Source organism: Xenopus laevis, chromosome 9_10L (assembly GCF_017654675.1).
Source record: "Xenopus laevis strain J_2021 chromosome 9_10L, Xenopus_laevis_v10.1, whole genome shotgun sequence".
In the NCBI taxonomy this organism is placed as follows: Eukaryota; Metazoa; Chordata; class Amphibia; order Anura; family Pipidae; genus Xenopus; species Xenopus laevis.
Window position 1 is genome coordinate 10885550 of NC_054387.1, and position 26026 is coordinate 10911575.

The 26026-nt window shown below is 40.3% G+C and overlaps 1 protein-coding gene across 1 annotated transcript in view; it reads left to right on the plus strand.

Annotated features, from left to right (window-relative positions):
* The first annotated feature begins 11012 nt into the window (after positions 1-11012).
* ptpn1.L (protein tyrosine phosphatase non-receptor type 1 L homeolog) overlaps positions 11013-26026 on the plus strand; it is a 47322-nt gene continuing 32308 nt past the window's right edge. The window contains 1 exon segment of the mRNA NM_001092616.1: positions 11013-11160. Within this exon segment, the coding sequence (NP_001086085.1) occupies positions 11092-11160 (69 nt within the window). The 5' untranslated portion in view covers positions 11013-11091.

The following is a 26026-nucleotide window of genomic DNA, read 5'->3' on the forward strand; positions in this document are numbered from 1 at the left end:
TGTTTCTATATATCTGAAACCTTGTTATGAGCTAAGGAAGCCCAGCCTGAAGGTCAGTTAGGGTGAGATTTGGGGTGAGTGCTTATTTGTACCCTGGGTACCCCTGGAACTATAGCAGGGTGACTGTTACCCCAATGTTTCTATATATCTGTAACCTTGTTATGAGCTAAGGGGGCCCAGCCTGAAGGTCAGTTAGAGGGAGATTTGGGGTGAGTGTTTATTTGGGTCCTGGGTACCCCTGGAACTATGGCAGGGTGACTGTTACCCCAATGTTTCTATATATCTGTAACCTTGTTATGAGCTAAGGGGCCCAGTCTGAAGGCCAGTAAGGGTGAGATTTGGGGTGAGTGCTTATTTGTACCCTGGGTACCCCTGGAACTATAGCAGGGTGACTGTTACCTCAATGTTTCTATATATCTGTAACCTTGTTATGAGCTAAAAGTTTAAAAAGCATATAGGCTTTGAACTAAAGAAGTCTGACGACCACTTGCCTATAGTAATAACACTTTTATTGCATCACTGTCAATTTTAGGGCTTGATCGCACCAAAGTGTAATATTAATGATCTAGGCCAGTTGTCATGTGTTGGCTCTTTATGATACAATATCTCTCACTTTGGTTTTATCAGTCATAGAGAGACCCATAATGAGTCCAATGATGTTAATATTCCAATGAGGCCGTTATTCAGCCTTGGATATCTGTATGGTGTTTATCTCCTGCAGCTTAGAGGGAATGTGCATGATTATGGATGGTGTTTTTGTCTCTGGCTCGAGTGTTTTCGATTACAATCTCATTATCATGTGGTTGGGAACATTTTGATCTCTGCTGATATCCAGTTTTAACACCCAAGTAAGTTCCCAGCATCTGAAAAAACTGGAAGCACAAGGTAAACGCCCAGTGTGAGAATAAATATAGATCTGTGCCAAACCTACAGGCCTCCAGCCGTACCTACAGCTCCCAGAGTCCTCAGCAAAGCCATAAAGTAACAGGATGTGGATTAATCACTTTTCCACGATCAGGAACATCTTAAAGGAGAAACTAAAGTCAGTATCATTCAATGCATGTCCTGTGGTTTTTAGTGAGAAGTAGAGATAGCAAAGGTAACAGAACTTTATGGTCATCTCAAAATTTCCTACGTTCATGGGATTTCAAGTACACGTTATCTGGAAACCCATTATCCAGAAAGATCCGAATTACAAAAAGGCAGTCTCCCATAGACTTCATTCATCAAATAATTAAAAATGTTCCCATTTTTCTTTCTGTTATAATAAAACGGTAGCTTGTACTTGATCCCAACTAAGATATAATTAATCCTTATTGGAAGCAAAACCAGTTTATTTAATGTTTACATGATTTTCTAGTAGACTTAATGTATGAAGATTCCTTATCCGGAAAACCCCAGGACCCGGCCTTCTGGATAATAGGTCCCATAACTTTAACTTGAACAAGGAGAAACTGTCAGAGTAGATTCCCGAAAGGAAAGTGTTAAAGTCTAATGAAGAACATCTTCAAGTCAACTGAACTGTTTTATTATGTGTCCTTATGGTGGGTGAACACCAAGAGGCCACTTTGGTCATCAATTTCTATTAAAAGTGAGGGGAAAGTAATATTCCTTAAGGAAAGAACCTTGGCCAGGGAAGGATGGTGAATTGGTGGCTGGACTTTAGTACTTATATACAACACCAGTATAGTTGTCATAAGTGTTGGATTAGGGTAGGGTATGATCATGCTTCTAGGGTGGGCATGCATCCTCGGGGTTGTGCTTATTTAGAGTTTCGGAAAATAACAAGGTGTCTTGGAAGGGACCTTGAGATGTTACATCTGAGAAACCAGATGAAGATTTTTTGATCACGATCTTGGTAGAGAACTTTAATGACCACTAAGACCAGTGTCCCGTACCTTCATCTATGAGCGATGGAAAGCTCACCAGACTAAGGTTTTTATTAGAATAAATACTTACAGAACGCTTTGTTTATGTATGGCATTCCAGGAAAATGTACAGGTTGGCTCTGTATTGAGGTAAAGACTTTTCACAAAAAGGAGGAATGCTCTGGGCTGGCAATAAGCCCAAGTCTATGGAGAACAATATGGCACCTCTCTCCCATATGTATAAATACAAATATACAGAGAAGGAATGTTCTGGGTACACAATAAGCTATACCCATATACTGTACTGTCTAAGGTAAACAATATGGCACCTCTCTCCCATATGTATAAATATAAATATACAGAGAAGGACTGTTCTGGGCACACAATTAGCTATACCCTCATACTGTACTGTCTAAGGGAAACAATATGGCACCTCCTTCCCTTATGTATAAATACAAATATACAGAGAAGGAATGTTCTGGGCACACAATTAGCTATACCTTCATACTGTACTGTCTAAGGGAATCAATATGGCACCTCCTTCCCATATGAATACATATAAATACATAGAGAAGTAATGTTCTGGGCACACAATTAGCTATACCCTCATACTGTACTGTCTAAGGGAATCAATATGGCACCTCCTTCTCATATGTATACATATAAATACATAGAGAAGTAATGTTCTGGGCACACAATAAGCTATACCCTCATACTGTACTGTCTAAGGGAAACAATATGGCACCTCCTTCCCATATGTATAAATACAAATATACAGAGAAGGAATTTTCTGGGCACACAATAAGCTATACCCTCATACTGTACTGTCTAAGGGAAACAATATGGCACCTCCTTCCCATATGTATAAATACAAATATACAGAGAAGGAATGTTCTGGGCACACAATAAGCTATACCCTCATACTGTACTGTCTAAGGGAAACAATATGGCACCTCCTTCCCATATGTATAAATACAAATATACAGAGACGGAATGTTCTGGGCACACAATAAGCTATACCCTCATACTGTACTGTCTAAGGGGAAACAATATGGCACCTCCTTCCCATATGTATAAATACAAATATACAGAGAAGGAATGTTCTGGGCACACAATAAGCTATACCCTCATACTGTACTGTCTAAGGGAAACCATATGGCACCTCCCTCCCATATGTATAAATAGAAATAAAGAGAGAAGGGATGTTCTGGGCACACAATAAATGAATGTCCTTCAACTATCCACTAAAAGGAAGTAGATGATATTTTCTTCATTGGCCGTCACAAGGAGGCTTCTCCCCACCCTCTGACACCTACAGTCTCCTGGAAATAAAAACATCTCCCTGCCCCACCCAAATCCACATCTTCCAGTAAACCCAGAGAATAATTTCCTCTCCGACGGAATGTGGAGCATCCAGCAAACCAAAACCCGATAATTAATACACAAGGGAGGTCCCGCTTTATATTATTTCTTAATGACGTCCAAGTTTGTCTCTCCAACTAATTCAACCCAAATGGCGAGAAGCTCGTTCCAGTCCAAGGCAATGTGGGAACCAATAGGAGTCTTACAGGCCAGCGGATTCTGTATTCTGGCAACGTTGCACCGAATCACAGTCAGTGTTTGGGAATCAGAACAAAACAGAACTGGTCTCAGTAGAAATTACACATCATTTTAAACCTATTAAAAGGTTTTAATGAATATATAATGGAAAGTTGCTTACACTTCATTACATTTGTGCAAAACCAGTTTTAGAGTTCTTTCCTTAAGGGGGTTCACCTTTTAGTATGGTATATAATAGTCAATTCTAAGAAACTTTTTAATTGGGCTTCCTTGTTTATTTTTTATAGTTTTTTTTATTTTCCTTCTTCTTCTGAAACATGGTTTCTAGGCTAATTTGGACCCTAGCAACCAGTTAGTAACACAGTTATGGCCATCTTATTCTGCTTCAGGGCCTGACAAATACAGGCTTGCCAATGAAATTAGTCCAGGTAATTCTAGGTGCAGGCCCGGACTGGCAATCTGTGGGTTCTGGCAAATGCCAGAGGGGCTGCTGTAAGTTTCCATTGTGAATCACTGTATATTGGGCTGGTGGGAGGCCGTTAGGGCTGCTGTGTGGCCTGTTTGGGCCTCTGTGTACCTGAAATGCCAGGGCCTATTTTGAATCTCAGTCCAGGCCTGTCTAGGTGTGTAGAGGGGCTAATGGTAACAATATACTATCGATAAAGGGGTGGTTCACCTTTAAGGCAGATTCTAAGAAACTTTACAATTGGTCTTCATTATTTATTTCTTTTTATAGTATTTGCATGATTTTCCATCTTCTTCTGACTCTTTCCAGCTTTCATATGGGGGTCACTGACCCATCTGCAAAGAAATGCTCTCTAAGGCCACACATTTAGGGGGTTATTTATCAAAGGTTGAGTTTTAAATGTTTGTAAGGTTTTTTTATACCTCGATTGAACTTACAATTCGAATGGTTTCTAATTTAAGAAAAAACACATATGGAAAAAACTCAAATTTGAGGTTAACAACCTGAAAGCTCAAATTAGTCGAGTTTTCCATGGAAAAAAACTCGAATCGCTAGAATTAATCGAGTTTTCAAGAGAAACCCACCGAAAAAAACCCCGAACATCATGAAGGCTATCCATTAAAATGGTTCAAGGGACTTCTGCCATTGACTTCTACATGAGGGATTCCAGTCCCTTATTAAAATCAATGCATGGTTGCTAGGGTAAGTTGGACGCTAACAAACAGATTGTTGAAACTTAAAACGGGAGAGCTGCTGAATAAAAAGTTAAATAACTCAAACACCACAAATAATGAAAAAAATGAAAAGCAATTGCAAATTGTCTCAGAATATCACTCATACTAAGTGGGACATTCACTAAGATTTGTAGTTGCGCCAGGCGTAACTTCGCCGCACTTCGCCAGGCGTAGTTTCGCCAGCGCTTCGCAAATTCACTAAAATCCGAAGTTGCGCTCAGGGGTAGCGTAAGGTTGCGAAGTTGCGCTAGCGTTGATTCGCTAAGCACAGCGAAGTTACGCTAGCGATGGTTAATTTGCATACGGCGCCAAATTCAAATTTCAATGGAGGAATATGTAGCAGCACTACACAAGCCTGGGAAACCTTCAAAACATCAAATAAAATTTTTATTTTGCCCTACACATGTGCCCACTGTATAGTTAAGTTGCCATGAGTTAGGAAATATAGGGGGGAAGGAGGGGAGCCCCAAAAAAATTTTCGATCTTTTTCAGCCTATCACCCATAATATAGAAAAAACGCAAGCGTTTTTTGGGACTTAGAAAAAATTGTAACTTTTTTTGAAGCAATCCCTATCTACTCTATTGCGCTTCGCCTGGTCTGAGGTGGCGAAGGAAGTCTAGCGTAAAAGGTAGCGTTCAGAACAATGCGCGCGTTAGTGAATTTACGTAGTTACGTCCGTTGTGCAAATTCTCCAGGGGTAAGGGTGCGAAGTTACACTAGCGAAGTTACGCCAGCGTCCGTTAGTGAATTTGCGAAGTAACGAAAATGCCCAACACTAGCGAACTGACGCTAGCGTTAGGCGCTTCGGCGCATACTGAATTTACCCCTAAAAGTTAATTTAAAGGTGAACAAACCTTTTAAAGCTTCTACTTAATTTAAAGGAAAGGCAAAACTTCCCTGTTATTTTCCATATTACATCGGCTCCAAGTGATTGGCGGCATTTACTGCTCCGCTGCACAAAGGTCGTCGCTGTTGTTCTTGGCTGCCATATTGGTTTGTACAACCAAAGGTCTCCCTTCATTCCTGGACCCTCCTGGTTCAAAGCAGAGTCACCTGGAGCTGAATTGGCATTTATGGGCAGTGGCACTCAGGATACTATGCCCAAGTTTTCAATTGCTTAGAGGAGCTGCTAAATGTATGATCTAATATTTCCATCTAGTGGTACATTATGTGTACTACAGCTGATGTTCAGCAGACCCTCAACATCTTTAGCATTAGGCTTTGGGGACCCCTGTAAGAAATATTCCATCTCTTTCAAATCTCTCCATAGAAAAGGCTGCTAGAGCATTTTTATTGTCTTCCCCTTTAACATCTTCACTTTTTTTTAACCCCTGTTCTGATTCTGTTAGTTCCTTCCTCCTCACTAGTAAACTCCTCATCATCTCTATCTTCTTCCTCTTTTTTAATTTAAAGAGGTTGTTCACCTTTGAGTTCACTTTTAGTACGACGTTGAGCGTGCTATTCTGAGCCAATTTGGTTTCAAGTTTTTATTATTTTTGGTTTTGAATTGTTTTATTCAGCCACTCTCCAGTTTGCAATTTCTGAAATATGGTCTAAATTCCCCTAGCAACCATGCATTGACTTACATAATAGACTGTAATATGAATAAGAGAGGGGCTGAATGCAATAACAATATACTGTATTTGTAGCCTTATAGCGCACTTGTTTTAAGATGGGGACAGGGACCCCCATTTGATGGCTGTTAAGTCAGAAGTAAAGGGCAAATAATAATAAAAAAAAACGACAAAAAAATAAATAATAAAGATCAATTGAAAAGTTGTTCAGAATTGGGCATTCTATAACATACTAAAAGTCAACTTAAAGGAAAACTATACCCCCAAAATGAATACTTAAGCAACAGATAGTGTATATCAAATTGAATGACATATTAAAGAATCTTACCAAACTGGAATATATATTTACATAAATATTGCCCTTTTACCTCTCTTGCCTTGAACCACCATTTTGTGACTCTATCTGTGCTGCCTCAGAGATCACCTGACCAGAAATACTTCAACACTAACTGTAACAGGAAGAAGTGAGGAAGCAAAAGGCAGAACTCTGTCTGTTAATTGGCTCATGTGACCTTACACGTGGTTTGTATGTGTGCACAGTGAATCTTACGATCTCAGGGGGCGGCCCTTATTTTTTAAAATGGCAATTTTCTATTTATGATTACCCAATGGCACATACTACTAAAAAAGTATATTATTATGATAATGGTTCATTTACATGAAGCAGGGTTTTACACATGAGCTGTTTTACTCAGTATCTTTTAATAGAGACCTACATTGTTTGGGGGGTATAGTTTTCCTTTAAATGTGAACCACCGCTTTAACCCTCTCATTTACTCAGTTTAATCCTTTCCCTCCTGACTATCCCTGGTTTCCTCTCTTCCCTTAATATTCACGTCAACTCTTCTTCTTCTTTTCCCCCTCCAGCATTTCTCCCAAGAAACGATAAATATATATATTTATAATACACAAAAGCCATGAATATCTTGTAAATTATATCCTTATAAACGGTGAGTTCTGATGTCATCAGTTATAAACGGTGAGTTCTGATGTCATTTCTGTCACATGACTCATTGAAACTTGTGTATTATAATAAATAAAGTACCCCCAGTTGCAAAATATGAGGATATTAGAAGTTACCTCGGAGTTTCATGACCTGTATAAAACCACTCAGCCTTTGGCCTCGTGTTTTTATATAGTCATGAAACTCCTCGGTAACTTATAATATCCTTATATTTTACAAGAGGGGGTACTTTATTCACTATATATATAAATATATTTTTCCTTTCTTTACCATCTCACATCTCAGAAGCTCCTCTTTCATTACTATTTCCCTGCCCAGAAGTCTCCATCAAGTTACAGTTGCTTCTTAAAAATAAAAAAAAACTCCTACTACAGGGGACCTTAAATCTGGGAGACTCCCAACAAATACGTCTGCAAACTGTGGGCTTTGTGCAGCTGCAGGGAGGCTCGGCCTGTAGGTTAGTGTAAAACTTGGGGCATTTGTTCTCTTAGATTCACTCAGGGTGACTTTGTATTTGCTGTACCGGATTCTTGTAACTATAATACACCAACAATTTTCTAACAATTCGGGGGGCCCTGACCAAAGACTGCACTTTCAAGTGTGGCTTGAAATCAGAAAAGGCTTTAAAACCACTGATTTATTCCAACATCCTTTAGCCCCAAATTGGTCATTTCTCAATTATTTCCTTGTTCTCACAGAGTTCCCTGAATTGCTCTAATTTCTTCATAATCTTCTTTTTTGACTGTCAGCCCTTATCCAATCTTTCTTAATCTTTTCTTACCCACCAATTTCTCCAGTGCAGAACTTGTACATCCCCAGACTAGAACATTTACTCATCTCTAAGATTTTCAAGGTACTTTCCTTACTTCTCATATTGGGGAGGGTGTGGGTTGGAATGGGAAAAAACTAAACGTCCTTTTTTTCATGTACATGGGAACAGAATAACCCACCCAGACTCAACAGTTTTGGTGGTTAAACAAACTTTACTGGGCAAAGTATTTTTATAAAGAAGAATTACTCAGCAGAAGAAATATAAAGAAAAATAAAGAAGTGCTACTTTTGCCATCTTGTCCTACAATCCCAGCTCTTCACACAGCTGTTTCCCATTTGTAGCAGTTGGGGGTGACGTTTCATAGCCTCAAATCAGGGCATATGCTTAGGTTCTTTTGTGTAACCCCTCTCCCCTCCACATACAATATGTGAAAGTTATTCTCTGCAATCTGGATATATTAGGATTTGTTCAAAACAACTTCCAGTTTTCTTAAGATCCTTCTTGGCAAGCTCTTCCCGGAACACAGATTGGCCGTGAATTGAAGCTTTGGTTCCTCGTTAATAGGTAGATATAGGCTTTCTATGGGAATTCTACATGTTCAGGTTATTAGCACCTAGTGCAGGGATTTCCAGATATTATTCTGGCATGGGAAGAGCCGAATGAGAGCAGGCCAAGAGTTTGAGCTGCATGAGGCAACACAATATACACTTTCTGTAAGGTGAATCCAAGGGAGCAGTGAAGTGGAATGTTAATATAGAGGGTATAGCTTATTGTGTGCCCAGAACATTCCTTCTCTGTATATATGTATTTATACATAAGGGAAGGAGGTGCCATATTGTTTCCATTAGACAGTACAGTATGAGGGTATAGCTTATTGTGTGCCCAGAACATTCCTTCTCTGTATATTTGTATTTATATATATGGGAAGGAGGTGCCATATTGTTTCCCTTAGACAGTACAGTATGAGGGTATAGCTTATTGTGTGCCCAGAACATTCCTTCTCTGTATATTTGTATTTATACATATGGGAAGGAGGTGCCATATTGTTTCCCTTAGACAGTACAGTATGAGGGTATAGCTTATTGTGTGCCCAGAACATTCCTTCTCTGTATATTTGAATTTATACATATGGGAAGGAGGTGCCATATTGTTTCCCTTAGACAGTACAGTATGAGGGTATAGTGTATTGTGTGCCCAGAACATTCCTTCTCTGTATATTTATATTTATACATATGGGAAGGAGGTGCCATATTGTTTCCCTTAGACAGTACAGTATGAGGGTATAGCTTATTGTGTGCCCAGAACATTCCTTCTCTGTATATTTGTATTTATACATATGGGAAGGAGGTGCCATATTGTTTCCCTTAGACAGTACAGTATGAGGGTATAGTGTATTGTGTGCCCAGAACATTCCTTCTCTGTATATTTGAATTTATACATATGGGAAGGAGGTGCCATATTGTTTCCCTTAGACAATACAGTATGAGGGTATAGCTTATTGTGTGCCCAGAACATTCCTTCTCTGTATATTTGTATTTATACATATAGGAAGGAGGTGCCATATTGATTCCCTTAGACAGTACAGTATGAGGGTATAGCTTATTGTGTGCCCAGAACATTCCTTCTCTGTATATTTGTATTATACATATAGGAAGGAGGTGCCATATTGATTCCCTTAGACAGTATTCCCTTAGAACAGTAGAGTATGAGGGTATAGCTTTTTGTGTGCCCAGAACATTCCTTCTCTGTATATTTGTATTTATACATATGGGAAGGAGGTGCCATATTGTTTCCCTTAGACAGTACAGTATGAAGGTATAGCTTATTGTGTGCCCAGAACACATTCATTTTCTGTCTTTCACTCCTACGATTGAGTTCTGCCATTTTAGCAGTACAATACATACCTCCCAGCTGTCCTATTTTTCGCGAGACAGTTCCAATTTTAACAGCTCAATCCGCAGTTCCGGATTCTTACTGAAATGTCCGGACTTTCTCTTTGAACTCCTGCACTAATGCCAAAAATAGATACAAAGTTTCTAAGGCTATGGGCACAAAGATCTGCTTCTCTCAACCTACGAAAATACACAGACTGACACCATTCAGATATTTGAGCCCGTGTGCCCATAGCCTTCATAACATGAACCTAAAACCCCCAGAAACTTGTTTGCACTTTCCATGATTTTGTTAAAGGGGTTGTTTGCCTTTAAATTAAGTTTTAGTATGATGTAGTGAGTGATATTCTGAGACAATTTGCAATTGGTTTTCATTTTTTGTTTGTGGTTATTTAGTTTGTTATTCAGCAGCTCTCCAGTTTGCAATTTCAGCAATCTGGTTGCTAGGGTCCAAATTCCCCTAGCAACCATGCACTGATTTGAATAAGAGACTGTAATATGAATAGGAGAGGCCTGAATAGAAAGATGAGTAATAAAAAATAGCAAGAACAATAAATGTGTAGCCTTACAGAGCATTTGTTTTTTAGATGGGGTCAGCGACCCCCGTTTGAAAGCTGGAAAGGGTGAGAAGAAAAGGCAAACAACTTAAAAAGGATAACATATAAATAATGAAGACCAATTGCAAGGTTGCTAGGAATTGGACATTCTATAACGTACCAAAAGTTACCTCAAAGGTGCACCACCCCTTTAAATAGACCTGGTATTTAGGGGGTGTGGCCACAAAATAGGCGTGGTCTTTTCCACTGCACTAAACTTATATAGTTTGAAATGTTCGCTGTGCAATCCTCACAGACAAACTAGTTGATATGTCAATAAAAGGAACCAGGAGAGGATGGAATGTATCATGTACTCCATTCCCATATAATCACGAGAAACTGCTACACATCACAGGCCACACAGACACACAGCCGAACCTTAGCCCACCGCGGTGCATTGTGGAACCAGAAATACACCTATGCCAACTCTATTGGGGGAACGCTGCCGCTTCCGGGTCTGCCCCTCCCCTGACCTTTGTTCATTCATTGGTTCCCGGTAAGAAAGGGAAGTGACGCCGTAGCTCCCGGCTGGGGAAGGAGGTGGGAGTGCGCGCTTCCGGCTGCGTGCAGTTGTGTCAGGCAGCGGGAGGAGGAGGAGGTAAAGAGACAGAGAGACTGATAGAGTCTGACACCCCAGAAAGCTAAGAGAGGCGCAACCTCGGTCATGGATATGGACATGGAGAAGGAGTTCCACGAGGCGGATAGAAACAGCGGCTGGGGTTCTATCTATCAGGTGAGGGCAGCTGTCTGGGTTCCGGGCCTTGCTGTCTGCTTGGGAAGGGGCTTGTATAGCATAAAGCTGCTTGGGACTAATGGGCTTCCTCCTGTCAGACAGATAAGTCTCTTCTACTGGAATTCCTACATGTGTGACTCCTCAGGACTCTGTGGGAATGTACCTGACTCTCTATTCATTACTCTCTCTATTATACCTGTCTCTATATTCACTACTCTCTCTATTATACCTGTCTCTATATTCACTACTCTCTCTATTATACCTGTCTCTATATTCACTACTCTCTCTATTATACCTGTCTCTATATTCACTACTCTCTCTATTATACCTGTCTCTATATTCATTACTCTCTCTATTATACCTGTCTCTATATTCATTACTCTCTCTATTATACCTGTCTCTATTCACTACTCTCTCTATTATACCTGTCTCTATATTCATTACTCTCTCTATTATACCTGTCTCTATATTCACTACTCTCTCTATTATACCTGTCTCTATATTCACTACTCTCTCTATTATACCTGTCTCTATATTCATTACTCTCTCTATTATACCTGTCTCTATATTCATTACTCTCTCTATTATACCTGTCTCTATTCACTACTCCCTCTATAATATGTACATAATTCTATATACAGTCTCTTCTAGTGGAATTCCTACATGTGACTCCTCAGGGCTCTGTGGGAATGTACCTGTCTCTATATTCATTACTCTCTCTATTATACCTGTCTCTATATTAATTACTCCCTCTATTATACCTGTCTTTATATTCATTACTCTCTCTATAATATGTACATAATTCTATATACAGTGTCTTCTAGTGGAATTCCTACATGTGTGACTCCTCCTCTGAAAGTAATTTTTCATTTTCCTTTCCAACGTGTGAAACAATTCAAGGGCCATTTCTTGCTATTTTTCATTTTGGATATTTATCATTTCTATCTCGTTGTGCAAAGTCCCTGTAGACTTAAATGTTTAATACTTACAATTGTCTATTTAATGGCATAATACAAAGAAACTGCCCTATACCCATTGGCACAAAAGGCTCTGAAGTAGAGCAGGACCAGCACTGCCTGTGATGTGTGCAATTTATTTCATGTAAATATTGTAAGTGTGTCCAACTTTTTGCTCCTGGTTATATAGGGGCTAATGCAGAGGAGACTTGTCATGCTTAATCCTGCAGTGCAAATGCATTTCAGTCATTATAGTGGATATTCCATTTATTTAATACGATTCTTTACTGATTTGTTGCCCCGCCGGGTGGTGTGGGGGGTAGAAAGCCCAGCATTGTTGTTTAGAAAGAACCACACTGCTGTTTATGATTTTTAATAATAGTTCAGTGACATGTCTGCATGTTCAGGACCAGAATATATTCACTAACTATTGTCTCTGTATTGTAAGGCTATGGCTGCCTGAAACACACAGGGCATTCTCACTTCCCGTTTTTATTCATGTGAAACAATGTTTTTATTCATGTGAAACAATGTTTTTATCGCCCTGGCATGACTGTTGCTCACAAGGTGCATGGCATATTTTAAAGTGACCGCCGTAGAACTGCACCAGGGTTGGTGACCTAATGCTAAATATTTAGGAATCTGCACGCCACAATTAACTAATCATGCAGTTATATAGATGACTCTGGGAGAAGATTTCTAATACATCCCATTAAGAGCATCTTGCTTTGTTTGGTACAGCCGCCGTACATCCCCTTCCCTAGGGTTTCTGCTTATTTTAATACACCCAGCAGTGTGCTTTCATTATTCTGATGAATCCCTGATTCCCAGGCAGCCGTCATATTGTGCCACTTAAAGGAGAGTGGTGTTGGTTTAATGATAGGCTTTCTGGACATCTAGGGGCAGATTTACCAGGGGTCAAACTTCGAATTCATGTGAGTTTTTTAAAGGACAAGGAAAGTTAAACTAAAGAAGTAGTTAGAACTGTATATTATGTTTTGGGCTTCTGTACCAGCCCCAGACAAACAAAGCCCTTTAGCAGTAAAGATCTGTGTCTCCAAAGATGCCCCAGTAGCTCCCCATCTGCTTTTCTGCTGATTCGTTGCACATGCTCTGTGCTGCTGTCACTTACTGAGCTTAGGGACCCACTCACAATATACAGTACACATAGAATAGAAATGTCACAAATATAAGGCTGATTAATTAATACAGATAATTACTACATGGCAGCACAGAAACCAGTGCTGCCATGTAGTAATTAGCATCAGAATTTAATAATCCGCAAACCTGTAGCATCAGCTTATATTACAGGAGAAACTCATTTTCTGCTGGATAATTAGTGACGAGCCCTAAGCTTAGCTTCTCAACAGCCAATCAGAGCCCACTGAGCATGTGAGTGTCACAGACACTTTCCAAGATGGTGACCCCCTGTGACAAGTTTGAAGTCCTGGATCATTGCTGCTATTGACAAGCTCAAACTTTTGCCTCGTGCAATAAGTTCATTATATAAAATGTCATTTTTAGCCCTATTCATTTTTAGGGTTTAGTTCTCCTTTAAACTCCCTCTCGAAATTCTAAAATTCTAAATCTAATTGTTTAAACTGAAGTGAATAGGATCGACCTGAAAACCCTATTTGAGTATTTTCTCTGTAAAAAAACGCCATGAAGGCTGTAAACATCTCCAAATTGATCCCTGGACGTCTCCCATTTACTTATACAGCAATTAGGCAGGTTTTAGGTGGCGAATAGTCGAATTTGAGGGACAGAGTATGTTAAATCTCGAAAATCAAATTCAAATTTTTTCTAAAAAAAAAAAGAAAACTTGGATAACTCCCTAGTCAAATTGGACAGTTTTGGCCATAAAAAAAAACAAAAACTTGACAATTCGATATTCGACCCTTGATAAATCTGCCCCCTAATGACATGTTAATGTCTGTCCCCTAAACACTGACTGCCTTACCCTGATCTATATCAGTTTTACATGCCTTATTTTTAACCTCTTCCTAGCTGGTGGATTTCAGTATTGCAGAGCAGTAAAAGTGCTGCAGCTCCGTATGATCAGCTTCTCCCAAAACAAAGCCCTTTGTATCATCCGGAGGTTCATCCTGCAGATGTTGTGCCATTGATCTCCCTCTTGGCTCTTGTGCACCTCGCACGCCTTTTCTCTGTGACTGTGAAATCAATTTGTTTTACTATAAATGCCCTAATGGACGGTGGCTATGCCTTGCGTTTGCTCTGCGGCCAGAGATTTATCTTTTCCCCCTTAGATAAACGACTGACCAGTCTTTCCATTGAGATCTCCCGTCATACCTATTTGGCACACAGTTCAGGGGCTGCCAAGCACATAGCATTAACATCAGCAATCAATAGATGCCATTGGCCAAGACTATACATTGAGTCAATGCTACGAGTCTGTTTATTTCCTTTTATTCAGCCGATTTGTGCGGAGAATCTGAAATGAGAGCAGTATGGTGGGCATTGCCGCTTACGTGTGGTGCTCCCCTTTGTTTAAAATTGCATACAAAATGCAAAATCTGCTTTTCTAGCAGCAGCTTCACTTACAAAAACTGCTTTATTAACCCTAAAATGCTTGTGTGATGCCATTGAGCCTGTCAGAGACCCCCCCATTCCCTCGGGATACTGGTGTTTGCTGTAAATGTCGCTTTATTTGTGTCTGTAGCCGTTTCTGCTTGGGTTCCTCATGCATATGTAATGCAGGACATTCCAGCTGCTTCCACTATGAATTAAAGCATTACAGCTTCACACAGCACTACATCACTCTTCCAAATCTTTTCTCGTGTGCAGTGGGGTTTTTTTTTTAATTTTGTGTACCCCAATACAATAGAAAATAAAAGTTACATTATCACATGAAACCCAAGGGCTGGCTTTATTAATGATCATGTCGATATGCACATACACAATGCGTGGAATATGATTAGTGATGAGCGAATCTGTTCCTTTTCACTTAAGGGTCAGATTCGCCCCGAAGAAGAGGCGATTTGTCGTCGGCGACTAATCTCCCGAATCTGACCGTGTGTCTCTGCCCATAGGGCAGGGGCACACGGGAAGATTTAATCGCCTCTTCTTCGGGGCGACAATCTCCCCGAACTGCCTTTCCCCTGCCTTCCGCCTGCTAAAATGAAAAATTGCCTTCGATTTCAGAAGTCGTCCGAAGTTTCCTCGTGCGGTGGCGTTTTCTCATTATAGCAGGGGGAAGGCAGTTCGGGGAGATTGACGCCCCCGCAGAAGAGACGATTAGTCGCCAGGCAACTAAATCTCCCCGAATCTGCCTGTGTGCTCCTGTCAATGGGCGTTTATTCTTATGGCGACTTTTTTCTCCTAATGCATAAAAGTCAATGCGCGTTTTTTCTTATGACGACTTTTTTGTCCTAATGCATTAAAGTCAATGGGCGTTTTTTTCTTATGGCGACCTTTTTGTCTAATGCATTAAAGTCATTGGGCGTTTTTTCTTATGGCAACTTTTTTTCTCCTAATGCATTAGGGTACGGTCACACCTGGAGATTCGGGGAGATTTAGTCGCCCGGCGACTAATTGCCTCTTCTTTGGGGCGACTAATCTCCCGGAACGGCTTTCCTGTGTCTTCCGCCTGCTACAATGAAAAAACACCTGCGGCATGGCACTTCATTTTCTGAAGTCGCCCGAAGTTGGCTCACGAGAAAACTTCAGGCTACTTCAGAAAACGAAGCGCCGTGAGTGTCATGCCACAGGCGATTTCACATCGAAGACAGGAAGAAGCCATTCAGGTAGATTAGTCACCCCAAAGAAGAGGCGATTAGTCGCCGGGCAACTAAATCTCCCTGAATCTCCAGGTGTGTCCTTACCCTTAAAGTCAATAGGCGTTTTTTCTTATGGCGACTTTTTTTTCTCCTAATGCATTAAAGTCAATGGGCGTTTTTTCTTATGGAGACTTGTTTTGTCCTAATGCATTAAAGTCAATGGGTGTTTTTTCTGATGGCGACTTTTTTTTCTCCTAATGCATTAAAGTCAATGGGCGTTTTTTCTTACGGAGACTTGTTTTGTCCTAATGCATTAAAGTCAATGGGTGTTGTTTCTTATGGAGACTTTTTTTTTCCTGATGCATTAAAGTCAATGGGTGTTTTTTCTGATGGCGACTTTTTTTTCTCCTAATGCATTAAAGTCAATGGGCGTTTTTTCTTATGGAGACTTGTTTTGTCCTAATGCATTAAAGTCAATGGGCATTTTTTTTATGGAGACTTTTTCTCCTAATGCATTAAAGTCAATGGGCATTTTTTTTATGGAGACTTTTTCTCCTAATGCATTAAAGTCAATGGGCATTTTTTCTCAGCAAATTTTCTCCAAAAAATTCGCACATGGTGAAATTGGGAATTTTCGGCACTAATCCATGGCTGACAAATAAATTCGTTCATCACAGTTACGCGACTGTAAAACAGGAGGAGGTACATAATACATTTTATATAGCCCCCAAGCCTATACAGCAGTTCTTCTTTCTTATTGGTGACGCCCTATACATACTGGTGTGTGTGTATATATATATATATATGAAACAGGCCACCGAAAAAAGTTGTGTAGTAGAGACCTTGGGATATAAATAGTAGCAGGAAATACATCTCTGTGCAATAAAAACCAAACCGCAAAAATGTATTTCTCTTGTTCTTTTTTGTTGTATTGTTGGGGGGGGGGGCGCTTATGAGCATATTGTTTGTACGTTTTTGTATCTTTCTCTTTAGATTTGGGATTTTTGGTTTGGGGTCAATGTTTCACCCAGTTCTTGTGCAATGGAGTCATTCATGTGTAAGCGCAGTTGAAGGATCAGTATAGAAGTACAGCACTTATGCCTTAAGGTCATCAGTGACCTCTTTAGGGGTCGTCTGCCAACCTATGTTTTCTATTCAGAGGGGTGATTTTGGATTTTAACCCTCTAATGAACTCATTGGTAGCCCGCGCAATAAATAATGATTGGTCAATGGCTTCCGGCATGAATAGATAAACCTGGTACTCTGTGCTTCTGTTTTCTCGTTTTTTTTTTTCACTCTCTGGAGATTATTTTATAGTGAATTTTGCACTAGTCATTTTGGGAGGGGGTTATACTGATTAATGATTGCTTTGATGCTGGCTGGGTGAGATTTACTAACATTTATATTGTGTCTGTGATACCACAATACCAACTATGCCAACCCCAGTAATTCTATTCATTCTCCACGTTCCTGACCTGCCGGCAGTATAGGATTGAATGGAATTGCATTGCAACAGAGATTGATAATAATGCCTTATTGAGTGCCTATATACCCCCTTTAATTATTGCAATGACACCGAGAACTGCTTTAGTGGCGCTATCACATCACATACTTGTTTGCATTGTCTTCTAATTGTTGTGCTCATAGGATTGCAAAGCACGTTACTAGGTACTGAAACCCTGTGGTTCTGACACCTCACAGGCACAAGTAGTAGTCACAAAGATTGGCTTTCACTGCTTCAAGGGGCCACATGCACAAAACCAAATTATATCCATGGCTGATATTCCTTTTACGCTTGAGACTGCACATCCATTTGAGTTCCTATAAACACCTTTGATCTTCGCTCGCAGGGGGGGCGGCAAATCATATTTAGGGCAGATACACACGGTCAGATTCTGGGACAAATCTCCTCTTCTTTGGGGCGACTAATTTCCCCGGAACTGCCTTCCTGCCGGCTAGAATGTAAATCGCCGACGGGATGGCACTCGGAGCTCTTCGTTTTCTGAAGTCGCCTCACAAGGAAACGAAGGCGACTTCGGAAACGAAGGCAGTTCGGAGAAATTAGTCGCCACGAAAAAGAGGAGATTTGTCAACGGGCGACTTATCTCCCCGAATCTGACCGTGTTCCTCTGCCCTTACCTTTATGACATGGCTTGGTTCAGTAGCAGATCTGCTTTATGTTTACAGGGAAACCTCCATTTTAAGTAGGGATGCACCGAATCCAGCATTCAGTTTGGGATTCAGCCTTTTTCAGCAGGATTCAGATTCGGCCGAATCCTTCTGCCCGGTCGAACTGAATTTGAATCCTAATTTGCATATACAAATTAGGGGCGGGAGGGGAGGGAAATCGCAAGACTTTTTGGCACAAAACAAGGAAGTACAATTTTTTTCCCCTTCCCACCCCTAATTTGCTATTTGCAATTTAGGATTCGGTTTGGTATTCGGACTAATCTTTAACGGAGGATTCGGGGGTTCGACCAAATCCAAACGGTGCATCCCTAATTTTAAGTCCCCTGATTTAAAGTTTTCCCGTATTTTACATTGTTTTATTTGTGGTCCCACCAATTTATAATTCATTTCTATGGGCGCATTTCCCTGTTTTTAAGTAATGTTTTCCCGCATTTTACATCAAAATTTTTTCCTGATATTCCCAAAAACTGCTTTTATTTTGCTCTATGAATGTTATTTGTAAAATACTAACCAGATGTATAGTTTGTCATGGTTCTGCCTGTAAATGGTCAATTGCAATGAGTGTGACCCTTATACAGTCCTGCACCAATCACTTTAGGTTGTGTATGAGACTGACAGAGAGTCTTGCACTTGCCCCCCTTAGTGTAACATTAACACTGCAATGTTTAACCCTTGTTATTAAAGGGCTGGTTCACCTTTAAGTTAACTTTAAAGGGGCTGTTCACCTTCCAAACACTTTTTTCAGTTCAGTTGTTTTCAGATTGCTCCCCATAAATAAAGTATACTTTCCATTATCTATTTTTTACAGGTTCTTCTTTGAAAATCTAAGATTAAAGTTTAGTCTTCCTGTATCGGGTGTTTGAGCCTGACAGCTCCGTAATTCAGGCGCAGACTCTAAACTGTTACAATTTGCTACTACATTTAGTTGATACATTTTTCAGCAGCATCTCTGGAGTATTAGCAATTATTGTATCAATTCTAACAGCTTCCTTTAATGAAACCCGGGGATAAAAAAGATGAAAGAAATGTATCAACTAAATGTATCAAAACAGTTTACAGGGTCGGCGACCCCCTCCCAGTGCTGCTTTAGAAGGTGAAACACTTTAATTTTAGAAAAATGGTCACACATAGAAAATAGAAAGTGATTGGAAAAAGTTGAACTATCTGAAAACAAGTAGGTGTTTGAAGCTGAACAACCCCTTTAAGTATGTAACAGAATGGCCATTTATAAGCAGCTTTCCCATTGGTCTTCATTATTTATTTTCTCTAGTTTCTTAATTATTTGCCTTTCTCTTCTGACTCTTTTCAGCTTTCAAATGGGAGTCACCGGCTAAATGCTCTGTAAGGCTACACATTTATTGTTATTGCTACTTTTTATTACTCCTCTTTCTATTCAGACCCTCTCCTATTTATATTCCAGTCTCTTATTCAAATCAGTGCATGGTTGCTAGGGCAATTTGGATCCTAGCAACCATATTGCTGACATTGTGAACTGGAGAGCTGCTGAATAAAAAACTAAATTCAAAAACCACAAATAATAAAAAAATGAAAACCAATGATAAACCTTTCTACTCACATTGCTCCTCTGTGTTGTACCTAACTGCCAGCTGTTAGCCTCTTATTTATAATGTGAGTGCCTGTATAAACATCTAGTGACATTAGAGCTGGATGCTCATTGGGTGTTTGGAGTTCACCAAGGACTGCAGATCTGTATCCTTATCCTACCTGCACTGGAACCGTAGCCGCAAACATCGAATTGGTTGCCATATGCTAGTTTGTAACTCCCTTAGGGTATCAAGTTGTTAATTAAATCCAGCCTTAATAAAATACAACACCCTTTTTATTTTATTATCCATTATTTGTATAGTGCTGACAGATTTACTCAGTGCTTTACAAAGGTCATTTATCCGTTGATGATTAAGGCTTTTAAAGGTATAGCACTTTTTCACTTTACTGCAGTGAGTGCTGATCCTCTGTTCCTATACTACAACATATTTGATCGTGCACCTCTAACTTCAATTTGGATTGTGTGCGGGCACTGTGGGACATGAGATATAAATATATATATAATATCAATTTTATAACATTCACAGGGCCGCCATCAGGGGGGGACAAGTGTCCCGGGCCCAGACATGAAGGGGTGGCCAGCAGTGCTGCAGTTTTGAAAGAGCCAGGCCCCCCTTCACAGCGCCAAAGCCTTGCGCCCATTTTTGAACTGCGGAAGTGCTGAAAAGCCAAACAGCCGAAGGACCAGAAGCCACGAAAACAGCCAAAGCCGAAGACCCGAAGTCACGAAAACAGCCGAAATTGAAGTCCTGAAGCGGCGAAAAGACCCGAAGTCATGAAAACAGCCGAAATTGAAGTCCTGAGGCAACGAAAAGACCCGAAGTCACGAAAACAGCCGAAATTGAAGTCCTGAAGCGGCGAAAAGACCCGAAGTCACGAAAACAGCCGAAATTGAAGTTCTGAAGCGGCGAAAAGACCCGAAGTCACGAAAACAGCCGAAATTGAAGTCCTGAAGCGGCGAAAAGACCCGAAGTCACGAAAACAGCCGAAATTGAAGTCCTGAAGCGTCGAAAAGACCCTAAGTCACGAAAACAGCCGAAATTGAAGTTCTGAAGCGGCGAAAAGGCCCAAAGTCACGAAAACAGCCGGAATTGAAGTCCTGAAGCGGCGAAAAGACCCAAAGTCACGAAAACAGCCGAAATTGAAGTCCTGAAGCGGCGAAAAGACCCGAAGTCACGAAAACAGCCGAAATTGAAGTTCTGAAGCGGCGAAAAGACCCTAAGTCACGAAAACAGCCGAAATTGAAGTTCTGAAGCGGCGAAAAGGCCCAAAGTCACGAAAACAGCCGGAATTGAAGTCCTGAAGCGGCGAAAAGACCCAAAGTCACGAAAACAGCCGAAATTGAAGTTCTGAAGCAACGAAAAGACTGAAGTCACGAAAACAGCCGAAATTGAAGTCCTGAAGCGGCGAAAAGACCTGAAGTCACAAAAACAGCCCAAATTGAAGTTCTGAAGCAGCGAAAAGACCCAAAGTCACGAAAGGAGATGAAGTTGAAGTCCTGAAGCCACGAGTTCAATTCTACTGAACACCAATTTGTGGGTTTTTTTTATATTTAATACCCTGGTCACCAATGTATTATTTTAATATTCTATAGGCACCTGCCACCAATGTTTTTTTTAAAAATATTTTTTGGGGCCCCAATTTTTTTTTAACTTGTAAGGGGGGCCCTGGCGCCAATGTTTTTTTTTTTTTTTTAAACTTATAAGGGGGCCCTGACCATCAATAGCTTTTTATAACTTGTGTGTGGGGGTTACTTGTTTAGCGCTGATGTCTGTGTGGTCTTTGGGCGGGATGCAGTGGGGCTTGGGTGGAGTTGGCGGGAACTGGGGTGGGGCTTGGGCATCCGTGTGGGCGGAAAATGTTGTTTTATGGGGCCCCGTGATTTCTAATGGCGGCCCTGAACATTCATACTTATTTATTTGGCTGTGTGCTGAACTTGATCTATCATACAAAGCTATTTTTTTTCTTCTTTTTTTTTGGGCCCATTTATAAAGGTACTACAGTAGTGTATAGTTATAAAGGTGGATAATGAAGCTTCGCTTCACAAAAAGCTGTGTGCACACCAGTAGCTGCACCGATCTTTATCCTTAAGAATTTATTATCTGTCTGAACTTGTCCCATTGACTTTTAATGGGTTATTTTGTTCTGTACTCGGCTCTGGGACAGTGAAAAGTAATAGTTTACATTTAGCTGATTATCCAGAGTAAATCTCAATACAGAGTTTATTGTATATAAGTGTGTGTATAGCTCTCTAATTGAATTTATCTGCTACTATCTACTGTGTATCCTGTGCTGCCCCCATGGCTACACAGCAGCTTGTTTATATAAACTATAGTAGTACTTATCTGTTATCTACTGTGTATCCTGTGCTTGAATGGCTGCCCCATGGCTACACAGCAGCTTGTTTATATAAACTATAGTAGTACTTATCTGTTATCTACTGTGTATCCTGTGCTTGAATGGCTGCCCCCATGGCTACACAGCAGCTTGTTTATATCAACTATAGTAGTACTTATCTGTTATCTACTGTGTATCCTGTGCTTGAATGGCTGCCCCATGGCTACACAGCAGCTTGTTTATATAAACTATAGTAGTACTTATCTGTTATCTACTGTGTATCCTGTGCTTGAATGGCTGCCCCATGGCTACACAGCAGCTTGTTTATATAAACTATAGTAGTACTTATCTGTTATCTACTGTGTATCCAGTGCTTGAATGGCTGCCCCATGGCTACACAGCAGCTTGTTTATATAAACTATAGTAGTACTTATCTGTTATCTACTGTGTATCCTGTGCTTGAATGGCTGCCCCCATGGCTACACAGCAGCTTGTTTATATAAACTATAGTAGTACTTATCTGTTATCTACTGTGTATCCTGTGCTTGAATGGCTGCCCCCATGGCTACACAGCAGCTTGTTTATATAAACTATAGTAGTACTTATCTGTTATCTACTGTGTATCCTGTACTTGAATGGCTGCCCCCCATGGCTACACAGCAGCTTGTTTATATAAACTATAGTAGTACTTATCTGTTATCTACTGTGTATCCTGTACTTGAATGGCTGCCCCCATGGCTACACAGCAGTTTGTTTATATAAACTATAGTAGTACTTATCTGTTATCTACTGTGTATCCTGTGCTTGAATGGCTGCCCCCATGGCTACACAGCAGCTTGTTTATATAAACTATAGTAGTACTCATCTGTTATCTGCTGTGTATCCTGTGCTTGAATGGCTGCCCCCATGGCTACACAGCAGATTGTTTATATAAACTATAGTAGTACTTATCTGTTATCTACTGTGTATCCTGTGCTTGAATGGCTGACCCATGGCTACACAGCAGCTTGTTTATATAAACTATAGTAGTACTTATCTGTTATCTACTGTGTATCCTGTGCTTGAATGGCTGACCCCATGGCTACACAGCAGCTTGTTTATATAAACTATAGTAGTACTTATCTGTTATCTACTGTGTATCCTGTGCTTGAATGGCTGACCCCATGGCTACACAGCAGCTTGTTTATATAAACTATAGTAGTACTTATCTGTTATCTACTGTGTATCCTGTGCTTGAATGGCTGACCCCATGGCTACACAGCAGCTTGTTTATATAAACTATAGTAGTACTTATCTGTTATCTACTGTGTATCCTGTGCTTGAATGGCTGACCCCATGGCTACACAGCAGCTTGTTTATATAAACTATAGTAGTACTTATCTGTTATCTACTGTGTATCCTGTGCTTGAATGGCTGACCCCATGGCTACACAGCAGCTTGTTTATATAAACTAGAGGGAACACTTGTTCCTTTACTGACAAATGACATAACCAATCAGAACCAAGAGTTCATCATACACGTTATAAACCCCAATTAGCCAGTTCATTGAAATAGATTTGTTATGGTGCTGGAGTAGTGTTTTGGGGTTTGTACAGGTATGGGATCCATTATCCAGAAAGCTCCAAATTAAGGGAAGGCCATAAACTCCATTCTATCCAAATAATCCAGATTTATTTTCTCTGTAATAATAAAGTATGTAACTTGAACTTGGTCCAAACAAAGATCTAATTAATCCTAATTGGAAGCAATACCAGCCTATTGGCTTTATTTAAGGTTTACATGATTTGCTAGTAAGGTATAGAGATCCAAATTACAGAACCATCCCTTATGCGGAAATTTCCAGGTCCCAAGCATTCTGGATAATAGGTCCCATACCTGTATACGTATCGGATCAGATATGTGTTTCAACCTTGATTTTTAAGCTTGCACACAACTCTGCACCTCCTGAGGCTGATGTGGTGTTTGGAAGTTGATACTCTGCCCTTTGTACAACGCTGCTCAATATGTTGGTGCTATATAATAATAAGAAAGCTATTATTGAATGTATTGCACCGATCTATTAGAACCTACAGAGCTTGGTGTTAATTTGGGAAAGTGATCCCCTGCCTCCTCTCCAGCAGCCCTGACATGTTTTTGTTCTCAAGCTGGAGATGTTCGTCTCGTTGATGTTTGTCTAAGAGGTATTTGGGCCGACTCCCGCACTAAAGAATGCCAAGAAGTTGTGCACACACACTGACTGTGTTTTGGGTAGATGTTGAAACTTGCCCGTCGTGTTCCTCCGCAAAATCGTCATGAATCTTTAACGTGCCGAGAAGCATTCAGTGCTTTGCCCCTGCTTGAAACTTAACCCTTTTGCTCTTGGTTTCTTATCTGCACGGCCAAGAAAAGAAATAGCTTGCATGTATAATATTTACAGTATATATTTATATTTATTACGACTAAAGACTTGTTTTTGCATCAGAAAACAACTTAAAAAAGCAATATACTGATTATGAAAAATCTTGGTTTGGCTTTTGTAGACATCCTCCTTCTGCACAGGGAATTGCATTCATATGGTTAAATAATACGTAGTGCTGCCCCAGATGTGATCAGCTGGAGACTGGAACCGTTTCGGTGGAATGCATTTTCCTGATATACGTCTCTTCCCTGCTCTTTCATAGTCTGCCGGTGCTGAGTTTGTATATACTCTACGTATATCTTTTGATCAACCCATCTCCCTAAATTCTAGGGATGCACCGAATCCAGGATTCAGTTTGGGATTCAGCTTTATTCTTCTGCCAGGCCGAACCAAATCCTAATATGCATATGCAAATTAGGGGTGGGAGGGAAATCGCGTGACATTTTGTCTAAAAACAAGGAACTAAAAAAAAATTTTTCCCCCTTCCCACCCCGAATTTGCATATGCAAATTAGGATTCGGTTCAGTATTCGCCCGAATCTTTTGCGAAGGATTCGGGGGTTCGGTCGAATCCAAAATAGTGGATTTGGTGCATCCCTTCTAAATTCTTTTTCAAGGTGGTTAAAAACACACTGGAAGCTTTGAGGCCTGGGGCTTTGTAATCTCCACTTAAAGGAACAGTAACACAAAAAAATGTTTTAAAGTAATGAACATATCTTGTAGTGTTGCCCTGCACTGGTAAAACTGATGGGTTTGCTTCAGAAACTCTACTATAGTTCATATAAACAAGCTGCTGTGTAGCAATGGTGGAAATAGTGGATAACAAATAACACCATTATGTTCTACAGAGCTAATCTGCTATCTGCTGTGTAACCTGAGCCTTTTCTCCTTTGAATGGCTGCCCCCATTACTACACAGCAGCTTATTTATATGGTCTATAGTAGTGTTTCTCAAGCAAACACCAGTGCAGGGCAACGCTGCATTATATTTTCATTATGTTACAATTTCATTTTTTGATGTTACTGTTTCTTTAAAGGACAAGTAAAGCTCATCAAAGAGGGTAGTTAACAGCCTATGGCCCCTGTAACACCCCCTGCTGATTCACAGCATCTGTAGCCCTGCCTGATAACCCTAGTTTGGCTTCTTAACGGCACCCAGAGAACACTGAGCATGTGCAGTGCCACTGACTCATAAAAGATGGGGAGCTGCTATGTTCAACTATGAAGGCCTGGATCATTATAGTTATAGGGCTGCTAAACCATGAGTTATTTTGTAACGTCTCAATTGAAAATTAATTGTTACTTCTATATCCTGTTATTATATACATTGAATGATGTAGGTTAGTATAGGAAGCAAGTAGCATGCCCGGCACTGGGTTGTGCACAGCTCTTCCCCCTTCAGTTTTACTTCTCTGTCTTCAAGAGGAAGAGTTTGGGGAATGTTATGTAGCCGTGCACCTAAGGCTGTGTTATAAAGGTGCAGAGAGAGGATGTGAAACTAAAGGCTTTTGTGGGAACAGAAGCTCAATCACTGCCAGGAAGCCCACAGCCTTTAAAGGAATTGTTCGGTATAAAAATAAAAACTGTATAAATAGATAGGGTGAGCAAAAGAAAAAACGTTTCTAATATAGTTAGTTAGCCAAAAATGTAATGTATAAAGGCTGGAGTGACTGGATGTGTAACA